General features: G+C 40.1%; 1 protein-coding gene across 1 annotated transcript in view; it reads right to left on the bottom strand.

Moving 5' to 3' along the window:
- Positions 1 to 25,301, bottom strand: part of ELOVL2 (ELOVL fatty acid elongase 2) — a gene marked incomplete at its 5' end in the record, with an annotated part of 39,622 nt that overhangs the window by 1,624 nt on the left and 12,697 nt on the right. The window contains 5 exons of the mRNA XM_080609669.1: positions 1,306 to 1,430; positions 2,117 to 2,288; positions 3,374 to 3,451; positions 12,387 to 12,574; positions 15,791 to 15,854. Of these exons, the coding sequence (XP_080465795.1) occupies positions 1,306 to 1,430; positions 2,117 to 2,288; positions 3,374 to 3,451; positions 12,387 to 12,574; positions 15,791 to 15,854 (627 nt within the window). The remainder of the gene's footprint in view (positions 1 to 1,305; positions 1,431 to 2,116; positions 2,289 to 3,373; positions 3,452 to 12,386; positions 12,575 to 15,790; positions 15,855 to 25,301) is intronic.

Genomic DNA, 25,301 nt, shown 5'->3' with positions numbered 1-25,301 from the left:
CAATAGGGGTTGTTCTGTCCTCTAGACCCTGTTGTGCCAGCTACAGCGTTGTCTCTGTTACTGGGCAGAAACTTATGAATATTTGGAAGACTCCAGACAATAGCTTTAGGAGTCCAAACAGAAAATGGAAATCCCAAGCCCGAGGAGTTTTGCATTAATACAGTTAAGATAAGGACAAATGAAGATGGAGGAGGAATTGCAGAAGACTAGTTGTACTTAGGACTGTGAACCACAGCCCATGCCGGTGCATCTGATTCTCCCCAGCCAGCTGAGCATGCCTTCAATCCAGTGTGCTGAGGTGCATTTCAAACAAGGCAGCATTTTTCAACTGTAGGGATGGTCTCAGAGAAGAGGCATTTGCAAAACACATTTCTACACAGGTGTGTTCAAGCTCACTGCAAACGTCTGAACTCCCATTTAATATGAACAGCCCTCAAGATGGAAAAGGGAAAGGAACTTCATTTCACATCAAGCCTTATATCTTGCTGATAGCAGCTTTTGATGTGGCTCAGCTTTTTGGCTACAGCAACTGCTGGAGTAGACTTTAAGAACTCAGACAACTTCTGTCCTACACAATTTTGCATTTTGTGGTTGTACCACGGTATGGTAGGTTAACCCTGGTTGGCTGCCAGGTGACCATCCAGCTTCTCTCTCACTTCCTCTCCTTAGCAGAGTAGGGGGATAAAATATGATGAAACTTGTGGATTCAAGTGAGGGCAGGTAGGGTAATCAGTGAAACTTGCCGATTATAATCACAGGCAAAACAGACAACTTCAAGAAGATTAATTTATAGCCAATTAATAACAGAGGATAGTGAGAAATAAAACTAAACCCACCTTCTCCGAAGTCCCTATTTTTCCCCCCTTCCCTCTCAGTTGCTGTGCAGCATTTTTTACCCTTTATTAAATATGATATCACAGAGGTGCCCCCAGCTTTGCTGATGGGCTCAGCTTTGGCCAGCAGTGGGTCTGTCTTGGAGCTGGCTCTGTTGACAGTTTTTATAACTTTTTAATCAGTCCATTTGCCATGATTAAGCATTGTCCATATTCTGTGCAAGAGATAAAAAATGATGGAATTCTATGGACTATAGACTTTCTACTCTATTGTAGAAAATATTTCTAAGCATTATTTCCTTTATTAAGTTATACCGGGCCATGCTAATGACTTATTCTGTATGACAGCCTTGTTATATTTGAATTCTAACTGGCTGAATTCTGAAAATTACAATATTTATCATTAATTTTGCCCTCTCTGTGTTTTGAAGGATTTCTGGTACTTAAATATGAGAGTAAAATAGATACATACCAATTGTGCCTGAGTGAGGTATTTCTTCCACCAGAGATACTTGCGCATAGAGGGGATGACTGACAGTCCGTAATAAGAATACATAAGCACATGAATAAAGCTATTCAAAGTGGGTCCAAAGAAACCTATAAAAATCCATTAAGGAAAATGTCAAGCCATTTGGAGATTATTGTTGTGAAATCTATTGAACCCAAAATGTAATAAGGCAAAGGATGCTGATACTTCGGCTATATCAGTATAAAATATAAGACCATATCAGTCAGTTCTGGCTGTCCAGTAGCTCTACTACATGAATGAGACGTATTCTTATTTAAAACCGAACAAGCTCAAGCTGGTATTTTAATTAGTGATTGTGTAAGTAAAGTATCTTGCTAAAGCAGAATGTCAGATTGATGCATAAAGGAGTCAAAGCTATAACATGCTATTGAGTCCTTTTTTCATGATTGATGCTGACTTTACCAGGGTCATGACTTCCTCCTACATCTGCTTTTGGAGTAGGTCTTGTATGTGATCACTCTTGTGTACTATAGTAGTGTTATCCTTCCTAAAAGTGGCTTGAAGAGAAGTAAATGTGAGAGGCAGTGTCAGCTAAGTGGAAAATCTAGGGCCTAACACTCAGATATTTTTGGCCTGAACTTTTAACCATGTTTTTAATTTTACTGATGCCTGCAGGTATTCAGTTGTTCTGAAAGGCTATGAACCTTAAAGGTGCTATCATAGAGCACCGTGACACACTTGCTTTGCATGGTGATGTGATTCCTCTCCAGCAGCAGGTGACTTACACCCCAGGTGATTAAGTGAACAGACTTACTTTGCCCACAGGGTATCCAGTTCAGAACACACCACCAAATGTTAAACATAGTGGCATGGTGATACACATGAAGGAAGGTGATCTGGCTGCTTTTCTTTCTCAGTACAAAGAAGATAGTGTCCATGAATTCAATTACTTTGGAAAAGTAATACCACCACAGCACCTTGGCTACCTGTACAAGCAAGAAAAAAGGAGCAGGAGATCAATATCTGTCCATAAAAGGGCTTAAATATTGCTGTACTTCATCAGTCACTAGACATGAAACTTCCCAAAAGGCATTAATATCCTACTGAAGAAGGAGCTCAAGCTCTGGCTTAAATTTTATTTCCCTTTTGAATGAGGCTGTTTATAAAAAAACAGATGACTTTTTTAAAGTGATTGTATACATATATAGCAGAATTAATTTTAAAAATACAAGCTTTGAGGAAGGGTTTTCTAATTGTTCTATTTTTTTCTTCAAAGATACAATTGTGTGGGGTTTTTTTGTTATCTGAAGGGTTTTTGGTTTTGGTTTTTTTGGTTTTTTAAGGGTGCTACCATTTACACTTTCTTGGCACAGAACAGATTTTGCTGGTGGCTGCTGCTGCTTAAATAATCCAAATTTGACACTCAATACAATGGAATATATCCTCCTCTAGAGTAGAGATGTTTTATCAGAGCTTAGGATATGTTCTAGAACAGTTAAAGACAGTTAAAACAGAAAGGGGGAAAATACCTATTCTTTGCCATGATACAGATAAATTCTGAGAGTTAGGGAAAGTTCTGTAAGTTAACCAATATTCATGCTCCTGAGCTATACTGTTATCTGGAAAGTAAGCCTGACACGGGGGATGACAGAAGGTTAATACATGGAATTGCTGTGATGCTGAAATAAAGGTTGAAAGCAGAGATGAGTCAAGCCAGCAATGTGCAGTTTTCCAGAGTTGGGTTGGGCTTAAATCCATTCCCAGCTACAGCCCAACAAGTGCTGTGTTTTAAAAGATTGATTTTTGTTCTGAGTTTTGCGATGATCCATATACTCTGTCTTAACAGTCAGACAACAGTGTTTTCACCACAGATCTTGATATATGGCTTTTCAAAACGCTCCCTGTCATGCTTTCCACGGTAAGGATGCATCTGTATTGATTAAAACCCTCATGTTAAAGATGCTTCTGATAACATCCTTATAATTGCTGTGAACACAGAGGTGTGTTGCACCAGCGACGTGGAGGGCAGGACTGCTGTGGGTACTGGGGGTGAGCTGCTGCTGTGTCTTACCCGGATGTCGGCCTCCCCTGCACTATGGAGGTTCTGGCACTGCAAGTTGTAGCCTCCTTCCCATGTGGCAAGGATGAGCTGGAACAGAAGCCACAGTAATTATGTTTATGAACAGATGTAGTAGCTTTTACCCCTGTGTTTTTTCTGTGTTTATTGAAAAAAGCAGCATAGAAGTACAGTATGTTCCTACTCCTTTCATGAACTGATGCTCTTACACCAGACAACTTGGTAACATCTTCTTCTCTTTTGAAATGGGAAAGGCATCAGGTTGTTTTGGAGATGTACACTGGAATGGTATATGTTTTACATTTCTCTGGCTTTAGAGCCTTCAAGGTATCCATTAAAATCTCTTGTTACTTAATGCAGTGATCCTCACTCCAAAGCCCATGCTTGAATATTGTATCTCTGCCCTGAGAAGTATAATCAGAGCTTAACGCAGCTAGTTGTGCAAAACTGCTTTTGAGAAAAATTCCCTGATGCCAAGCAAGCAAACAGAAGTCAAATCCAAAGTAGTGTAATGGGAGAAATATCTCTTTATGCCATACACATCTATTTTGCCTACACTGTTAAATACAGGATGAAGTAGAGCACAGTGGACATGGTGCTGGAGACATTAATAGACACAAAAAACATTCCTTTGATTTAGTGTGTGTTGCACTGGGTAGCAGGCAAAGCAATGAAATGTCAGGCTACTGCATTGTGATGGAGCAGAAGCTTTCTACAAAGCAATATGGTGGCTTTTCATGTAGAGTGTTTTTGTAGTAATGACCACCCAAGGCATTCTGCAGCCTTCTTGGAACAGGGAGCATAATCTGCTGTCTGCAAACGCTATGTAGAGTTCACGGATTTTTTTTTTTTCTATTTTTTTTTTTTAATATCTTTCTTATTGAATGTATAAAAAATGTTGTTTCTTTGGTTTTCATTTTATTTTTTTTTTTTGGTGGGGATGCAAACAACAATTTATGTTCTGGGGTCGGTCTCCCTCTTTACAGAGGATGCAGTGAGTGATGGTGAGAGAAATACATCCAAGTATTATGTTGTAAGTAAAATTGCAAGATGCTGTGAGAAGTGGGTTGCTTTTAACTCAAGGTTTTCCTCATTCTGAAAAGTTCTCTCCTGTGTGTGAGTGACAATCTATACAAAAATGAAGCAGAGATATTCTCGGTGATAAAACTGAATGAATTCCTTGAGTAAATAAATTTAAAAAAATATTATTGATGATATTATCTGGAGATTTATCAAATACCCCAGAATGCTTATTATAAATTCATCTTAAAAAGCAATAAAACTTGGAGAGCCAGAGTCTGCTATTTTTGTCCTCTAAATTGCAATTCTGTGATTGTCCCTGTAATTCCAACATAGTTGGTGTATGTGGCCAAAATAACCCACAGAGATTGCAGAGAGAGACGAAAAGACAATGAATGAGTGTTTTGCAGATAACGGCTATATAACAACCAAAACAAACCCACTCCTTTTTGGGACCAGAGTCTAAAAACAGGTTAAACAACAGAAACCTTGCTAGAGATCCTTATACAAATGCTTGGTGCAGCTGAGATCAGAACTTGTCTTGCCAAATTGGCCTCTGCCTGGGTGTTGTGCCTGCAAGCACACTAGGCTGGGACATGTGGGCTCCTCTCCTTTCCCTGCTGTGGCAGGCAGGTGGGAAGGGGGGGTATGGGTCATACCTCTCTGACTAACTTAACCTGCAGAGATGCTGAAGAGAACGGAATTAAAACTTGGGAAAAACAAATTGTGCCGCTTCATTTCCCTATCATCTTTCAAAGAGCAGCTGAGTGGCAAAGGGGTCATTTCTGTTCCCAGAGTAGGGGGCAGAAGGCATGCAGTTCCCCAGCTATCCCTCCTGTGGCATATCCTTGGTACCCAGCTTTGTGCCTGTGCTGTAGCTGGCAATAGGTAGCAGCTTCATGAGGGATGGGGACACGTTACTGCATGGTTGCTGTTCTGGGTAGCTGCCACCTTTGTGTACTCTCCAAATAAGAGGTGACTGAGCTGGGGTAATAATACCACACTGACTGCAGGGTTTTCTTTAAATTCTTTTGTTCATTATCCCATAATTCTGTACAATACCAGGTTTTGCAGATCATACTGTGTGTCTATTCCCCAGTTGTTTGACTTGGCAGAAGAGTTTCCTCTGGTTTGTGTCTGTTTCAAGAGCCACAGCTTATAGTTAAGATCTCTTTTGACTGTCTTAACCTTGCTGTTTCATGTCAGCCTTTCTGTAGCTCAACATTTCTTTTCTCTGTTGTAGGTACCTTACATATTGTTGGGTCTCTTTCAGGGAAAAGAAGAAAACCCATTTTGAGTTTTGACTGTTTTACTTTGCAAGCTAGTTTTCAAGATGTCTGTTTTTTATTTTGCTAATAAAAAAATAGTGGGGAAACTTGGAAGACATTTTGTTAATTAACATTTTGTTAATCTTGGTGATCCCAGGGCATGACTTTCATATTGGTTATCAATAATGTGTAAGGGAAACAGCTTAACCAATGGTACCAAATGAGCCAGCTGCATGTCTGGAACAGAAGCTGGTACCTTGACGCAAGATGTTCAGTTACTAAGTCTCTTATTTTCTCATACAAAACTCATATGCTACTTGTACTGTTTCAGTTCTGTTCCTTTTCATATGCTGAGCACTCTCATGGCTCTGCAGAGCTGATGGTATTTATTAATAATGCAGAGATGGTGTAACTGCATCATGTGTTAAAGAGATGAGAAATCCTCTCTCTCTTTCAAAATACAAATTCTTTCAAAACCAATTCTTTGAATGCTTTGCATTCTTGGCAGCCTATCCTGAAACTAATATTAACACACACATTGTCCGAAGCTATTTGGAAAATCAGATCATGTCAAGAAGAAAGTGCTGCTTTGTGAAAAAATTCTGCTAAGAAGCAACATCATGTCAATTAGTAGAGTTTTTGTATTTTGCTGTTGCCCTAATGTTGTTCTTAACAGATTACAGGCCTTATACTAATACGTTACCTTCCCTCATCTACTCAAGTATAAACAGCATGAAGATTTACAGCAGTTGCTTTTCTGCAACAGTCCAACTTATGCACTTTTGTTTGCTTGTTTGGTTGTTTTTTAATGGGGAATCCAATTGTTCAGGAATGAGAACTGGTTCCTCTGTAAGAAATCTCAGCTGGGTTGGGAAGCAGGCAGGCAGCAGGTGCCGGAATATGGTGCCAAAACCTCTCACCTTGCTGATGAGCAGACTAAGCAGCAAGAGCTTGGATCCAGGGGCCTGTGTCCTGCTTATTTAAAGCTTTTAGCCTTAAAAATCTCATAGCTGTAGCTTGTTCCTGCATCTATCCCCTACAGGAAGGCTAGAAGGGAAAGCAACATGATTTCCTGAATAGATATTCCTATTTCTACTAACTGGTATTTCTGTGTGCTATTTGAGTTGTAGGAAAAGCTCCGTGCATGTTGTGCTTTCTCAGAGAGAATATGCCTGGAAGCAACAAGGTATTCCCCATTGTCCCAGGGCAGGAGAAAGAGGATAAGGCACCACCATCTGGCTGGTGACTGGTCACTAGTGGTGTTCCTCTGGGTTCAGTTCTAGGGCTAGTGCTGTTTAATATATTTATCAGTGATCTGGACACAGGAGTTGAATGCACCATTAGCAAGTTTGATGATGATACTCAAAGGATGAAAACTGAGAAGTAAGGACATGTCCAGCTAGAATAAATGCAGGCAGGGACAGCAAAGTCAGCTCCTCAGCTCTCCAAACAAATTATTTGATTAAGATAGAGGAACATCTGGGAATTTAATGCTATTTAAGGTTACTACTTGCTCAAAAGTGATGTTTGCTTTTGTCTTTACATTTCACCACTTTGCACTCAGTAACCTTTTGCTGTCTAGGTTTTTTTCCTCACTTTTCCCTTCTTCCAAAAGGTAGAAAGGTGCACATGATCTCTTCTGGTTTCTCATCTTGTTCTCTTTGTCTTACTCCCCTACGTTTAAGGCAGTCTTTCTGTCCTAATTATAGAATTACTTCAAAGGAAACCTTCACCTCAAGCACCAGTTCTTACGGATCTAGTATAATTCCTTACTTCTCTGCTAATTTTACGTTTTCTATTTTCTGAACAATTAATGAAGCAGTAAATAAGCATTTATTACAATCTTAAAAACAAACATCATTATGTTGAAGTTGAATTTCTATAGTAAAATTCAGTAAAATTCCATGACAGTTCAAATCAGCTGGGATCTATGTCTTTTTTATCTTTCCTCATCACCTGTACTATTAAAACCTTACTTAGACCTTCCATTACTAAAGCTCTATCTTTTTAACACTTGTGCAGCTAGGAAGCAAATCTTTCTGATGCCAACCATTATAATAATGGAATAAAACTGAATTTAAGTGCTCCTATTTTTTTGTTTGTTCCTTTTTTTTTTTTTTTGCCCACTATTATTCTAAATCCAGGTATTATACTGGGCTTTCTAGTAATTTGTGAGATGTAATCCCAGTCGCAATGTGTAGGGTTAAAAATGGTTGTGACATATTGTGCTTCTGACCTTACCCTGCTGTCAGAGGATACAGAAAAGGTAATTCTGGTACTCCTGAAAAGCCTCACATTGTCTTGGTAACTATGGATTCACAAATCATGACTATAATTCAGAAATTGGACTTACTATGGGATGAATTTTCAGCTCCCATAAACTGGTAAAGTGAAGGTATTTTTTGTTAAATATCCTGTAAGGAAAAAGTCTTTCCTTCTGGCTTCACTAAAAATCTCGTGGGCTTGCAATACTTGTTCGGTTCTGCTTTTTCCCTTTTGCCTTGAATCATGGGGTACTCACATGCAAGTCCTGCTTCCCCATGTGGATGTAGTTGCTTGCTTAAAGATCCTATAGGTGTAGTAAATATGTGAAGCTACCTGGGGATACAGGCAACTTGAGACATCAATGGCACATATCTCTAAATCTCCTTTTTAATCTGACTCAGATGATGCCAGTGTCCTGGTTTTCTCAGTGCCTGATAGACAAAAGGACTTGGGTGAAAACCTTGATGACTAGCTGAGATTTAATTTAAATAGGGCAGAGGTGATACTTACTGCTGAGGAAAGCAGCCTAAGACTAGGGCAGAGATTATGTCTTTTCCTATTAATGAGAGAGAGTAGCCTCACCTGAGTAATTTCACAATTCAGAGATCAGCACTGGCCTCCTTTATTTCCAGTTTTAATTTATCATTGGAATTGCAAAAGTTTTAACCTGCGGTGAACTTATCTTGGTCTCTGGTGCCTCAGACTGCATCCCTGGAGTGTGGTTTGTGAGTTAGCTTGCATAGGAAATAATTGTAAAATATGCAAAGACCTGATTGCTTTTCACAGTCAGCTGGTTTTCTGCTCATAGTCAGTATTTTTAGGATTCTAGGAAGATATTTGTGTAGAGGAAAGGCGTATTTTTATCCAGTGAAATTACTATAAGTTTTATTTTTGTTGAAATAAAAAGGTGGTGCTTGTTTTTCGTTATGCAGATTTTTGGCAATGTTACTAGAAATTGTTGGATCAGTAGACTTGATCTGGGTCCATGAACACTTAATGGTATAGAAGAGTACACAACCAGTAACAAACTTCTGATGCAAGTTTCTCCTGTAGTACAAGGGTGGCAGGAACTGTCTTCTGATCCTTCAGCACTGCACATGCAGCCTGCCTAATTTAAGCACAGGACTTGCATCTAAGCTTCATGTACATAAAGACGCACTCCAAAACCAAGTGCCCCACTTCTCCATCGTATTCAATGGGGAGAGGTAAGCACTTTTGATGACTTCAAGAAAATCTATTTGCCTGACTCAGAATTCTAAATTAAAATCTAATAAACTACTCTTCTGGGAGGCCTTCAAAGGCACTGAACTTGACACAAAAATTCTGAGGCATCTCAGTAGGATGAGGGCAGCTGGGCAGAGCTGTTTTGCTTTAGACCTTGTCCTTTGTATCTGACCCTATGCTAATGGCACATCTTAGTTGTCCTGGAGCTGTTCCTCCTTTAGGGATTGGTTGACCTCAGAGCTCATGGAGCTAAAATTGGCTCCCAGATACTCCATGCACATGGAGCAGTGCATGGAGTTCTGGCTCAAAAGAGGATTCTGCCCTTCCAGATTTAAAAATGGGCTGTTTGTTATGACTCCTTGCTATAACCTTTGTCTTCTTGCCTTGAGGTTGTACAAATCAACTGTAGTCATGTGACAGCTAAGCTAGGTCAGAAGATGAAAGTGAGGGGATAAAAAATTGCAGCATCGGTACCCCCATCAGCTGGTTTACCATGTTTCTCATTTCAAGCCATAACACAGGACAGACTGCATTTGGAGATACACCCTTTCTTTTGAGTGAGGTATTTTTTTGTTTTGAAAGAGGCATTTTTTTCTTTTAAATGTCTAAGAAGCCCCCACTCCATTCTGGACCTATCACAAGAAAAAATGTGTTTTATAATAACCTTACAAACAAAACCAAGAATAGGTGAGAACAATTATAACAACTGTTTGGGTATCTTTGGGTATTTGTGTGGGGTGTCCCTGCCCATGGCAGGGGGGTTGGAACTAGATGATCTCAAGGTCCTTTCCAACCCTAACTATTCTATGATTCTATCTTTTTGGTGGTTCATATCTATTGCAGAGCTTATTATTAAGTGATAAATCTCTCTTACAGAGACCAGAGGGGTTCAGATGCACTGGGAAGACGATGGAATAAGACAACTGTTACAGATGTCTCTAACCACGAATTAATCTGGAATCATACTCACTGGAGGGATCAGCTGTGTTGATGTAAGAAACCAGCATGCAGAATGCTCTAAATATAGGTAACCTGTGCCTTAAAGAGCTCACAGTCTATAAAAGACAGAGGGAATAAGGGCCACAGAGAAGCTTCGGAAATGAGACATTTTGTAATGTTGAGTCACCATAATGTTACTCAGTACTGAAGATGATTTCCGTTTTCCCATTTGCCTGTTTTCCTTAAGCAAGGATGTGCAAGCTACCTCCGGCACATCTGCAAGTCTTAACTTCCATTCTGCTCCTTCACAGGAGAGGCTGTGATAGGAGTCAGGCAAGTAGACTACGGAAAAAGACAGAAGCACTATTATGGAAGTGTTTTACACAGTGTAAAACCAGCCTGGCTGGCAGTCCAGAGCTGAGAGTGAAATCTGCAGTAAACCAGTTGGCAGTGCCGGTCAGTTGTGAGGTCCCCTGGGCTCCCAGCAAATACAGAATGTGGAGCTCTGAGCCACTGCCAGCCATGCCCAGCTGCAGCCTGGGAGGCAAAAATCAGCAGTCTCCCGCTACAGAATCGAGGTCTAAAGGGGCTAATCTGATCAGTAACACAACTCAGCAAGCATCTGCAGCAAAGTTAGTCTCAGGAAGGACAGGGCAGTCCTTGCGCAGAGGTACAATTCCTTCAAGGATGTGAAGGTGGCAAAACCCAAGTTTGCTTCATTCGCGTGAGTGAGACCTACTAAAATTCTTTCTGTTCATTCATTTACTAGTGGCAAGCCGAACCAGCCTGCAAGGGGAAGGGAGCAGTAGTTTTGTTTTCAGTTAATCCTTTTTGCCAAGTCCTGCTGCTGAAGTCTTATCTGTATACCTTCAAGCAAAATAGGGATTTAAACATCAAAGTGCTAATTTGAATTCTGGAGGACAATCAGTATGGAGTCATCAAACCTTCAAGCAATTGTGCTGGTTTCTCCTCTGCTCTGGCCTGATCCTGCACTCTCAGACACCCACAGCAACTGCTGAAGCCAGCTGGAGCTTTGGCAGGATAATGCTCAGCGTAGCACAATCAGTCCTTTGCACAAAGGCACAAACCTAAAAAGCTCTGCAGCCTTTTAACCAGTCACCTGGTGTTTAGCTCAAATAAATTTAAAACTTGAAACCTTTGGGGTCGTGTTTGGCTTCTGCAGTTTCTTGTCTGACCAATAGAACAGTCGGTCCTTGTTTTTCTCATGGAAGCTGCTGCTGTGACCGGGAAGCCAGGGAGCAAGAAATGCATCGAGGCTGTGCAGGCAGAGCAGCAATGTCAGCTCACACCTCCACAGGTCACACCATGAAATCAAGTACATCCTTCAGCCAGGGCTTCTCATGGCTGAGGTCACCTTTTAAGCCAAGTCAGAAAATGTCTTGCCAGGTTTGACTTTTAGTGCTGCATTTTTGCTTTTAAGGGCTACAAGTGATGGATGTTAACACTTTAATATTAAAAAGCACCTCAATTGTCACAAGGCTGAGAATGGGAATCTCCCAAATAATATCAAAATAGTGACTTTTGGCTTCTGCTCCCCACTGGGTAGGTGAAAACATACGTTCTTGCTGAGGAGCGCTGTTTGCGTCCTCCGCTGTTGCCAAATCATCAGATGATTCAAACCTCTCTTCAGGCCCTGGATGGATCCTCATTTCTGAGCATGTTTCTTCCTGATAAGTACTTAGGCAGTAATCTGTGTGACCATATTCAGCTTCCAAGTCCCACAGCGCTTGCTTTTGGCTGAAGTGGCAGGTTTTTAACATCTCTTACTCTCTGACTATATGAGGAAAGCTTCTTAGTTGGAGAGCAGAAAGATAACATTGAGTTGTCAATATCATAAATAAATCAGTACTTAGTCTCATCTATAAATCTTTTCATATTCAAGCCTGAACATTTGTACGTAGAAAAATCATTCCATAGGCAGTCATATGAATAAAACCCAGTTCATGGGTGCTGAAGAATGAGGTGCATGTAGGCATGTTTGAGCAGAGTGACTGCTGCAGATTCAAATTCATGCTTGTAGACACTGTCCTGGACAGCTGTAAGCTGTCCCCACATGTGGACTGTGGCTCAGAAAGAACAGTTAAAGCATTCTGAGATCTAAGCTGAGAAGCTACAGTACAACTCACAGTCCAGTTGTGAAGGGACTTTTCTTGATTTTAAATGTGCCGTTGATGTTATATGTCCCAGAAAAACTATGTTGCTAAGATATTCCTGCTAAAAACTGTATATTGCTTACCCTCCTCAGGCATGCTTCATGGAAGAATGCTTACCTCTATGAGCATGTACAAGGACAAGAGTGTAATCCCAAGGTTATATACAATTAGGTGAGTCCTGAGAGAGAAAGGAGGCCTATCCTTCATGAACTTGGTGCCCAGCCATATGCACAGTAGGTATGCTCCAGTAAGGAAAAAAGTGGGAAGGTAAGAGTCCAAAAGGAACCATCCTCTAACCCTGGGATCTGAAAAGAAACACGTGATGCATACAATTAGGAAGGCTATGGTAAAGTATGGGTAAAACAAGGCAGATCACATTATGGAAAAAAAAAATCTGCTAAAAGCATGAGAGGGAATCTGCCATCTGCAAAACCTATCAGTTGCTTTTGCCTCCCCAAAACCGCATACTAATTCAGAGAATGTGTGCTGAAAACTGCATAGAATCCCCTAATAATTTAAGGTCATTTAAGTCTTGTTATTCGAACAGGAAAGAGAAAATAAAAAGAAAACATTCCTATATGCTTTTTAAAATGTAATTTAATGTTTTAATTTTATATTTAATGAAATAATATCTTAATCTGATCAACAGATAGTTTGCAAATAGTAGTCAATAAAAGTATGCATGTAAAGTTGCTAGTTCATATATTAGTTTAATTCTTCATTTGCAGAATTAAATGAAGGTATATATTTATAACATTTGTTAAAAAACACTTAGGGGAGTATTTTTCAAAAATATGAAATATGAAAAACAAATGGCAAATGTTTACTTTGGCTATCAGAGATCTTTGGTAAGGCAAGGGCTTGCTTTCTCACAGTTTCTGTCCCATTTGCCTGGCTATGAAATGAAATATTAAGGTCAAGTCCTGCTTGCCTTATTCACACGAGTAATCCCATTGACAGTGATCACGTAGGTCAGTGTATATGAGCAAAGCCTAATCCCATATGCCAATCTGGAGGCAGCGCTTTGTTGTCTTATGAACAAGTGGATATCATGAGCGAAAGGAATGGTGGTTTCTTTTTTTTTCCTTTCTTTTTTCCTTTTTTCTTTTGTCTTTTCTTTAAGATGGAGCAAAATTTAGAGTTAGTATTCCAGAATATCCATCTGCAGACATTTATCTATGAAAGGAACAAAGAGCATCATGGCTAGCTTTTCAAAAAGGTTACTTTATATCCGTCATGAATTATGGAGTAAAGGAAGAAATAAGTCAGTGAGAAGCTATTGTGCAGGTCACAGTAGCTCTTTCTGCTCTTAGGAATTATTTTAAATTACTTATTTTTTACAAAGACCAAGATTATGTTAAAAATTGCAAAAGAAAAGTTATTCACAGTGAAATTAAAAAGAATTACTATTTTTCTGCCTGTGTTGAATTTGGAAAGGACTGGGCAATAGATGATGCAAAAAACCAAATGTGCCCAAGCAATTTAACAAGCTGTGGCTGAGTGCAATTTTGCTGTACTGCATTCTTTCTGACTATTCTTTCCTTGGAAATATATGCATGTATGTAAACTGAAATTTTAAGTGAATTGGAGTAATCTGCTTATGAACCACACTATGAACATCAGCTGTCTTGCTCATTATAGTCTCCTTCCACTTCCCACCATGCTTCTATTGCAGTAGTGCCCATCTGTTGAATTTGGGCTCCACCTGGGATGTTAGCCCTTTTGCAGGAAATACCTCCAGCCACACCTGTTACCATGAAGTGCAATACACTCCTGTTCTTGACTTTCCCTTTTGGACTACCAAAAACCTCTAAGAGAGGTGCAGAATTTAAAGCAGCAATGACAACACAACCATCTATTACAAAGCAGGAATAGAGAGGAAAGGGTATGTATTTCAAAAACGTTATTAGAAGAAGGAGAGATCACAAGCATTTCTGTTGACTGACAGTTTGATCTCCATATTTGAATTACTGTAAAGGTACACTGTCAATAGAAGAAAAGATTATTTTTACAATATTGGACCCATACAGCATCTGAACTTGAGACCAAGGCAGTGAATAAAGCCAAAGTGGGAAAGCGCTGGACTACAGCAGGGGAAGAAGCATATTGCTCAATGAAGAAGTTCATTCACAGCCATTGGCCACGATGTGCCAGACCCTTGGGGTGAAATCTTGGCTCCTTTGAAATGAGTGGCAGGCCTCCCAGGCTCTTTAAAGGAATGGTGCATTTATCAGTGAGGTTTAAAAACATTTTGATTCAGGTTTCTGTAGCTTTGGCCAGTTGGTGTCTGAGTAGATTCAGATCTTTCTAGGTGCAGAGGGTAAATGGTTTTGTGCCAATACCTTGCTACTGTTCATACTCATTTGAGGGGTACATATTACTTTATCATCACTTTATTAAAATGTGTCTATTACTGATGTTCTGCTTCTTTCAGGTAAAACAAGCAACCAATTAGCTAGATTTAGCTCCTGCAATTCAATATTCCTTAATTTTGCATAACACCAAACAATACTCTGCAGATGATGGCGACCCTGGAAAAATGCTCTCCTACAGAACATTATTTCACTCTCATTTTGCCTTGAGCCTCAATAATCTCCTGTCCAGAATAATGTGGACCAACAACAAAATATTAGACTGCTTCTTATTGAGAGATGCAGTTTCTGTTCCCTGATCCAAAGGACTTGGTCTGCTAGTTCAAAAGCAAACACTGAAGAATATTTATGTACAAAGTCCAGCTGAGACCAGTGAGCAAAGGCATAAAATATGCCTATATATAAATGAAATTCAGATCTTTGGTAATACACCCCTTATTCTACTACTGCCATACTGCACCTGGTGTTAGCCTGCTACCACCAATGAAAGCAGAGATTGCCTCCGAGAACTGGTGTGTGGCTTTCTATCTCTTCTCCTGCTCTCGGCCACGTCTGGTAATGACTAAACCCAGTGTAGTTCCTGGGTACTGGCACCGTATAGCAGTATTTCAGGAGTTATTACCTAAAATATAAACCATGTGATTGGTTTTTCAAAGACAGATAACTGGGCCAAATAGTAACTGGGTTATGAATGAGAATCAGTCCCAAAACAGATCTTCCATTTTCAGAAAAATCCAGGCTTTCCCTTTTTTTATCTACATTAGTATGCAAAACTGAAATTCTTTGACATTCTTAAGAACAAAGGACTCCCAAATCTAGTGATTTCTAAGTTAAAAAAAAAGAAAAAAATCAGCCTAATTTCTCCTTTCACCTTCAGTATAATCTGTGAGTGGTTTTAATTTCTATTACAGGTAATAGATCAAAAAGTCAAAACAAAAATCTATTGGCTTGCTATAAATGCAGTGCATTCATAGATTTCTCAAAATAATGGTGTGTTCCTGTAAATAGTGTGATTCTGCCTTGTCCACATTTTTCTATTTAAATAATCTCTCAGTGAAGATTTTGACTGCTTCTATTTATTGGAATATTTTTGAGTGGTAATCTGGATAGGTATTATTTCCTAGAAGGGCTATAGGTGGAGCATCTTACCTCGAGGCCCAAACATATAGTCCACAAACTCATTTACTTCCCGGTCAAAAGCTTTCAGGCTCTCCTAAAAAATAAAAGCAGGCTATGTGACAAAGATGTTATCTCTTAGCTCACATAGAGAATACAATTAAAACAATCTAACAAAGAGCGTGTCATGCTTCAGTATTTCCAAAGTACACAACATCATCATCTACTGAAAAAACCCAAATCTCTTTAAAAATTAATTTAGAGCAGATTGTGGTCTAGGTAACAATAGAGGCCTTGTTACTGGAAATTATCCAAACCAGAACTCTTGAGGAAGGGAAACTGAGGTTTTGCAAATGAGTAAGAACTAGTATCACAGCAAACGCATCTGTTATGGATGTTATGGATGTATGGATACTTCAAAGCTGCCTGGTTGCAACCAGCCCAGTGACAGCGCATCAGCTGAGTATCTCAATGCTTTACTATTAAAGAAGGAAACCTTTGGGGTGAGCCAACTGAGATTTCTCTACATCAGGCACTGAGCTCTTAAAATAAAGTCTGCAATTGAACCCAGACCTCCAGTAATGAAGTTCAGGCCATGTAAGGAGGGAGGGAGGAAGAAGAGGGTTACATTACAGAAACATTGTGTTTTGAGGTCTAAGTCAACAAAGCTGGTAAGCTGGCAGGCTTAGCAACTTTGTGTTTGTGACTGAGTTGGGAGACAAGCCATGATCAGCAGAGTCCTTCCCTCAGTCGAATGTGGTGGCCTCACCAAAATATTTCTTCGCAGACTCCAGTTCTGGGCAGTGGCTTCCTGCATGCTGGTGCCTGAACAACTCTTTGCCACAAGCCTGAGGTCAGCCAGGTTCTTCCTCTGCTCCTTTCTACAATGCCCTCCTGTGCTTGATGAATCAATTTCAGCACTGAGCAAATACAGCCAAGCTGAGAAGAAAGAGTGACACTGAGCATTTCCACAGCACAAGAGCTGCCAAGGACTGTGTGTGCCTCTGAATGACAGATATCTCAACATCAGCCTGGGCTGCAGTCACCATTAGCAGATCTGCTTCATGAGTAACCACATTTGAACCCTGGCAGCTCCAGCCCTGATGTCTGCATTCCCCAGGTGAGGCTGGGTTGTGGTCTGCACAGAGAGAAGCTCCTAGCGCTCCCAAACCCACTGCGCTTCTTCTCCTCCTACTTTTTGGTCCTTAGGATGTTCAAAGTGGACACATTTTGTGTGAATACATGGCAGCAAGAGGTTTTGCAGCATCTTAGGCTGTAAAGATCTGTCTCTGCAAGATGGTGCAGTGTTCATCTTCTCTTAAAAAAAAGGCAAAAAACCAAGCCCAAACCTAAAAGTAGATATAAAGAGAGCTATTTAACAAAAAACAAAGGAGTTGCTCTGAAAAAGGAGAGAATAAAACATGATATTCATGGTACCAAAAGATTTTTCATACTTTGCAGCACTGAGGAAACTAAAATAGCTTTTTGGAAAGGGTCCTGACTACTGCCCCTGATGAAAGGTATTTTCTGTATATGAGACAGTTTCCTCAGCAGCCTAAGGATGACTCTGTCATAGGAGGTGGCTCCATTTCCAGATGTGGGACCTGTGCAAAAGATCTGCTTCCATTTTTGCATCCTGGAGCTATGCAGTTTTTCTGCTATTATTTCATGACGATGGTACTGCCATCTGGGGAATGCCAGACTGCTGTTGGTCTGTGATATGCCCACCTGCTGCATTAATTTGAAATGGCTACCCCTGTGCTTGCTGGTTTTGTGGTGAGACTTAACAGATTGCTTTGGAAAAGACACACGTATGGATTCATGTGACTTGTAGGAATGAGCATACAAAGCTACTTGCTTTCATGCTTATATAAATAAATTTTACATATCAAGAACAAAGTAATAAACCATGTATATTCCTTTTATATTAAAATACTGCAGACAAATCTACTTCAGCTGCATCGAAATGGCAATTAGGGTTTGAATTCTTCTAACAGATGGAAGAATTAGAATTGCAGAATAATTAAGGAGAAAAAGCAGAATAAATACTTAAAGAACTAATATAATCATAGAATCAAAGAATCATTTAGGTTGGGAAAGACCTTTTAGATCATCAGGTCCAACTGTAAACCTAGCACTGCCAAATTCGCCACTAAACCATGTCCCTCAGCACCATGTTTACACATTTTTTAAACACCTCCTGGGACAGGTGTTCCACCACTTCCCTGGGCAGCCTGTTCCAATGCCTGATTACCTACTCAGTGAAGAAGTTTTTCCTTATTTCCAATCTAAACCTCCCCTGGTGCAGCTTGAGGCCGCCATTACCTCTTATCACTTGCCACTTGGGAGAAGAGACCAGCCACCTCCTCTCTTAATCCTCCTTTCAGGCAGTTGTAGAGAGTGCTAAGGTCCCCTTACAGCCTTCTTTTTTCCAGACTAAACCCCCCAGTTCCTCAGCCATTCCTTATCAGACTTCATTTGTTGCCCTTCTCTGGACCTGCTCCAGCACCTCAATGTCTGTCTCGTACTGAGGGCCCCAGAACTCAGCACAGGATACAGGCCAGGATGCTGCTGGCCTTCTTTGCTGCGTGGGCATGAGCTGCTCATGTTCAGCTCTGTCAACCAGCACCCCAAGGCCCTTTTCCACCAAGCAGCTTTCCAGTCACTCTTCCCCAAGCCTGTAGTGTTACATGGGGTTGTGGTGAGCCAAGTGTAGGGTCCTTCACTGAGCCTTCTGAACCTCATGCAGTTGGCCTCAGCCCACTGATTCAGCCTGTTGATACCCCTCTGTAGAACCTTCCTACCTTCAAGAAGATCAACACTCCCACCCAATTTGGTGTCATCTGCAAAATATACCAAGATTATTTTTTGTGTAGGTTACTGTTATCACTGATCCAGCTTGTGACAGTTGACCTGTTAGACCTGGCTAGGATCAGCAGACAGAATGCTGATCAGATGAGCTGGTCTAAAGTGAAATCTACCTACCTGTGAATGTGCTTAAATGACAGAGTGGGGACTTGTAGCAGCTCCCAACTCCACTCTGTTCTATCTATCTTAATTAGTACTACATAAATTCAGTGCCTGGTTTGCTTTCACTGATTTGAGAGTAGAAATTTTTCTAGGCGTGCAACAGAAGAAATAAATACGCTTCTTAAGAATTTGCCTCCCTTTTAGTTTTTTTACAGCATATCTTTGTTTACAGGGCCAAAAATAGAGATTTATCAGATACAGATTTACAGGGTTGTTAAAAAAAATACGTTTGTTTATATACCTAACACTATTACTGTAAAAAAGGTAGGTCATTTTAAGTGACTAGTCTTGTCATCTTCCTGTCAACACTGCTACCAGAGACCACACCGAATTTCTGGGGTTTAAAACATGTCCTTAATTGTGCCTCTGGGCAGATTAGATGCAAATGTCTTGCTGAACATGATCTGGTTTATTTCTGAAGAAAAGCAAATTAAACCAGCTTGAACAAAAACACATGCTCAAACTCACTTCTCTCTGGCAAATCACTGTAATGGCCTTTATCAATGAATGTGTTTGAGTTAAAAGGCTAAAGATTAATGTGTATTTCATGTTTTTCCTTCTGCTGTAGAGGACATTGCTCTGGGTATGGGCAAGCCAGCATTTGGGCAGGATTTTGGACAGATTTGTGGAAGATCTATTTACCTACAGCTATGAAAAAGGCATCAGGTTATCTGAGCAAATCAAATGGAAAGAGGGGAGGGAGCATAAAATAACAGAGATCTCTAATGTGTTTCAACATTTTTGCAACAGAAATTGAAGTGAATTAAGTAGCACAGTACACATACGTGAATTACTGTTTTCATGCTGATTGCACTTAAAATACTATATGGAAGTCAGCAGGTATGGGAAAAAGCCCACTTCTATACTTATTTGTCTTTGTTAGTGTTTGTCTTCACTAAGAGACCAATGTCCACTGGTTTCCTAATAGTTTTAGTAAAAGAAGTATAAGCTATGCAAAAATTTTGAGGCTTTTTGTTTGATTATGCAGAATTTAAATGGCTTTCTGAAATAAACTGTCTATAGATGAGTAAATTGCATTCTGTCTCACTGATGCTATCTGAAAACCTTCTGTATTGGTACTGGCTTTTTGTTTTGTTTTGTTTTTCATGCAAAAGCCTTGAATGTCATTCAGTATCTCAAAAATCCCAGATAATCTGCTTGTTCTTACACAGCTTTACAGAAATTATAATACTCTCTATAAAAGGAGATCTTATTTCAGGATTCAAACAAAAAAGCCAGAAATGAGTGCTAGACCCAGCTTCCTGATACACTTCCTGGAAGCAAATGTGATATTTAAAACAGCCATGGTAGAAAATACATATATTAATGATATGGTGATTTTTATTATTTAGATGGCAACATTTCCTCAATTCCCTGAAAATTTCTGCTCCGTAAACAGCCAGTGACTGGGCAGTATTGGAATTAGTCTGAATTTATCAGCATGTTTAAAGAAACTAATTTTGTTGCCTGAACCTCTGGTGCTGATAGCTGACCAAAATTAGGTGCTAGCTACATTACAAAGCTTTAATCAGCACAGCTATGTTGCCAGAGCTCCTAGTAGAGGCACAGTCCCCTGACTGTGGTAAACTGGGCTGGCTAAAGGGCTCTTTTGCCAATGTAAGATACATTCGTGTGGGATGTTTTTGCTACTGTAGAAATCTCACTGCCTGATTCCTTCCCAACAAGCAGCATTGCAAAGCCAGCATAATTCTGTAACTGGATCTGTGCTACAAAGGCATGTAATCTGATGTGACAGAAGTGATCGAAGCCAAGCAGTAGTGCAGCAAGGGTTCAGGTCCAGGGAGGTGCCCATATGTGAACAATGCTTGGTAAAACTCCTGTTCTGAGGAAAATAGCCATGAATAGCTAGTAAAAAGAACTACTGATGACTCCATCTAAAGTTATTCTTTAAGAATTCCAAGAATAGAGAGAGCTATATATTTGGAAAAGCAAGTTGTGCAATACTTTTGAATTTAATGCAAAAATCTCTGAAAAACATGATATAGTGGAGCAAAAGCAAGAGGGCTGTCCCAGCTTTAGCACAGAAAATAAAAAACGAATGGTCTTCCTACGTTTCTTTCTTATTTCTTTTCTTCTAAAGGCTTTTGCAATGAACTGTAAGCACTCCAGGAAAGAAAGATTTTGTTATTGTTGTCAGTAAATTATTTAAAAGACTTCAAGACCCGCTTTGAAGGTAACGAAGAAGAACACTGCTTATAGTTAAGAAACATTATTTCTAAAAGAATTCAGTAAGAGACATGTCCAGTCTAAAAATTTATCTGATTTTCAGTGTTTTTGAACCAGATTATATTTTATTGCCATTATTTTCTCATACTTTGCCATATATGCCCCATTCTACAGCTAAAGCTTATACACAAATATACAAATATATGTATACATATATACAAATGCCCAGATATTTTCCGGTCGATATTACCAAATTCAGCACTTCGTGACAAAAAGGGCAATATATTAACAGCTAAGGTTTATTTTTGCATGCATTTGGAAATACCAAATGCATGTTAGCATCCTACATGAGGCTAGTAGCTTGCAGCCCTGCCTGTTACGTGACAAAATAAGTTGGTGGGGGAGCTGATTCATCAAATAGGCTGGTTTTCTCTAGAGGGGATTGAGAACAGCTGTTTGAACAGTGATTACAGCCAGAAGTGCTGAACATCTTCTCCTGTGCTGATTTAGTCAGTGCCAAGAAAGCTGAGTTGATGATGGTGTTAATGAGGGTGAAAAAGGTAAGAGGATGGTAGCTGCAAAGGAAAGGAAAGGACGACTCACAGTTTTTTGTTTTAATAGCTGCTCAGGTTGTACTATCTGCAAGAAAATGCTGAGTTTTCAGTGGATTCCTCAATAAGAAGACCAGTTTGTAATTTCTGATGTGAAAAATTAATAGAAGGATGTAAAATCTGGTAAAGCAAAGCACAACTAAATGTAGCCAGAGGTTTTATCTTCAGTAGTTACTGCATTTGACCTGTCTAGGTGGCTTGACTTTGAAAAATTGATTTATTTTCCCCGGGAATATATAGTTTCTCCTCTGTACTGTGTTCATGTAACTTTGAACAGAAAGGACTTATGTCTAAAGGTTCTCTTACTTAATTGATGTTTGGAGAAATTGATGATGTGGTTTAGCAATACCCACAGGAAAGTGGTAGGCTGCCAGCATTATCTGCACCAAGCATAAAGCTTAGGCCGATTTGCCTGTCACCAGGAGTGTGCTAGAAGATGCAGTTTACACAGGCAAACTGAATTGATTCAATTTCATAGAATCATAGAATCATAGAATAGTTAGGGTTGGAAAGGACCTTAAGATTATCTAGTTCCAACCCCCCTGCTATGGGCAGGGACACCTCACACTAAACCATGTCACCCAAGGCTCTGTCCAACCTGGCCTTGAACACCGCCAGGGATGGAGCATTCACAACCTCCCTGGGCAACCCATTCCAGTGCCTCACCACCTTAACAGTAAAGAATTTCTTCCTTATATCCAATCTAAACTTCCCCTGTTTAAGTTTTAACCCATTAGCCCTTGTCCTGTCACTACAGTCGCTGATGAAGAGTCCATCCCCAGCATCCTTGTATCTTGATTTTAAGTTCTATATTCTCTCTACTCAAACATATCTTGCAAGGAAGAGCTAAATCTGCAAAGAGGTCTGGCATGTAGTGTTGTGGAGCACGATGCTAAGGTGTCTTGATGAGCTCCATGGTCCCAGGTGAGACATCCAAGCTCTCTATGCAAGGCACAAGACCCGGGTACCTGGCTGCCTGCCCTATGCATGCAGGTGGGCTTGCAGAGGGTACAGAAGCTCCCTTTCTGGAGGGTGGTACCTAAGCTGTCTGCCTCCCCCTGCTTGCAGCTTATAGCCAGTGGCTGTGTCTGGAGCAGGGTACCTACACAAGCTGTTCTTGCAAACAGACCCAAGGTAAGAAAGTGGTACCCATGTAAAAGCAGCAGCCAGCGTGCTAGGTGTTCCTGTGATATTGCTGTTCACACCTGCTCCCTGTCTAGTCTGTCAGTGGGCTCTCAGTTTGTATTCTCATTTAAAATGGTCTCTGCCTTGCTGGAGGCAATTGCAACAGTTCAGCAGCAATCTTTCCTCTTGATAATATACCTCCATTCTCTGGGAAGCTATAAACAGGTCTCTTGGCAAATGTGTACCTAAACCAAGCTTCCTTGTGGTCTCCATATACCTCTGGTGAATAATGTCAACTTTTTCCAGTTCCACTTGTGCTGACAGTACTTTTTGCATGGGTTTCACCCCCAGACCAGACTGGAACGTTAAAGCAATAGAAATTGTGAGCCTGGGAAACATCCCTCCTCATTGCCCAGGGTGGAGAAACAGCAGACAGTCTCAAACCAACAGCTCCCATGGGCAGACCTAGGTGTTTGCACAGAGAAGAGTAAAGACAGAAGGGATCTGGCACATTTTCAGCTCAAACAGCTGGTGGCAGAAAGCCAACCCCATCCTTCATTATCTGTTCCTGTGTTATCTTCAGTATTTTAAATAAAGTGCTTTCCTTCTGGTGAAAGGGAGGTAGATGACCTTGAGGTTGAAAAACTTCCACATCCACTTCTGGAGTGTGAGTTTGGTTGGCCTACGTAAGAGTTGGAGAACACAGCCCTCTTAACAAGCCCCTGCTTAGACATCTTATGGCTCTCAGAGTACTATACGCAGAGAGCATTAAGAGAAATGGTGGCCTACTAAAGCCAACATACTTCAGGCTTTCCACTTCTGGAGAAATGGCACTAATATTTAGGTTCCTTATGCCTCAGGATTTTTAGTTTGTTTGACAAGAGGTTTCTTTTCCACTTGGTTTTGCAGTCCTGCTCAGTGCTACACACATTTATCCCACGCATGGGAATAAGGACCTAGGTGGAGGAATATCTGCTTTAATGCTTCTGTCAGGACTCAAATCAGATTGAAGCACCATCGACACCAAAGGTGAGTAAGCAGTAAGAGACAGAACAACTTTAACAAACACACTGTAAGTCTGTAAGCTATTTCAGACTTCAGTCTTTGCTTTTAGACTATGCAATGTGCTAGGAGTCAGAGAAAACATTAGTTTCTCACATAAAATAAGGCTTGACCATGCTACTGTCAGATCATATATGGTGAGATAAATTGCTTTTGCAAAATTAACCAGCTCTTTGGTTTGTTGTTCCTGGGTTTTTTTAAGTGCAAGGAAAAGGAAATAGGAAGGTTTCTGCACTACAATTGCAGGGGTTAGAATAAAAGTGATTTAAGAACCCATTACTATTTACTTGGCTACCCAAAATATATTCATAATTCAAGTACTTGAAAGCATTTGGCCTATTACACATATTTTCATTCTTTTATCCTGTAAGAGGCTGACTGTCACATTGTCTCCAGGATGAAAAATTCCCTTTCTGGAATCACTGCTTTCAGGATTCTAAAATTTCCAAATTTTTTTGCTCTGTTCTTTACAATCATATTGAGTAATCACCAAAATACCACATAGTGATCACACTGCTCAAAATAGAACTCTTTTGTCCTTAAAAGAAGAGCAGAAAAGAAGGGTTGCTGCTGTGGCCCAATTTGCAACGTGTGTCAGTCATTTGCACTCCTGAGAACCGTATCTCTATAATACATCATCTTGCTTGTTATCAGAATTTCAAAATGAAACTGTCACCAAAGCAGATCAGTGCAATCCTTTTAAAAGTAATCCTGCTCAATTCTACGTGCTAGACAGGGGAACATCAGCTTAACTTGTAATTAAAGAAGATTTCTCTTGGGAGACCTCAGATGTGGCCTGTCAGTTCCCAAGAAAATGGTAGCAATTATTGACCTAATTTTTCCTTTGCCCTAAGAATCAGATTTAAAATGACAGTATGACCTGGGAGGGAGCATAATTCCTGTCAGCGATGATGTGACAAGACTGTATGACTGTGAGGGAATAACCGAAAAGGAAATAAGTCAAAAATGAAAGAGTAGATAAAAATTCTGCCTCCTTCTAATAGCCTGAGTGAATAAATAACTTTCTCTGGCAAAGCAACAATCTTTGGTAACTGGCCTTGGCTTGAATAAGAGAAAGTTTCCTTTGGAGCAGGAAAGTCCTTAAGCTACAAGCAAAGAATCCTAATGAGGTTTTTTTTAGAGAAAGGCTAATTCTGTTATGGTGGCTTACTTAATGGACTATTCAGCTCAACAAGGAGTTGAAGACAAATCAGTATCAGAATTAATTTTACATCAGCAATATGCAAACCTGAACAGCTTAACATATCTGTTTCAAAACAACTAGACTGGGTAAAGGATGCCTAACCAATCTATGTAATGAAGAAGCAGTATACCACTTCTCATTGTCGAAGACCAAGACAGCCAGCTGCACTTTGAGGAACATGGGAAAATAATTCTACCAGAGCAAAGGAGGGTAATTACCGTTTTAAGGCTTTGGATTTACCAGATGATTTGGGTTTGGAACAGAATATTCCCCAAAGATGTGCCTGGGTGTACAGTGTCTGCCCGACATTTGCCATGTACACAAC

The sequence above is a fragment of the Psittacula echo genome (assembly GCF_963264785.1).
Source record: "Psittacula echo genome assembly, chromosome: 2".
Classification (NCBI taxonomy): domain Eukaryota; kingdom Metazoa; phylum Chordata; class Aves; order Psittaciformes; family Psittacidae; genus Psittacula; species Psittacula echo.
This window is presented reverse-complemented; position numbering and strand designations above follow the sequence as displayed.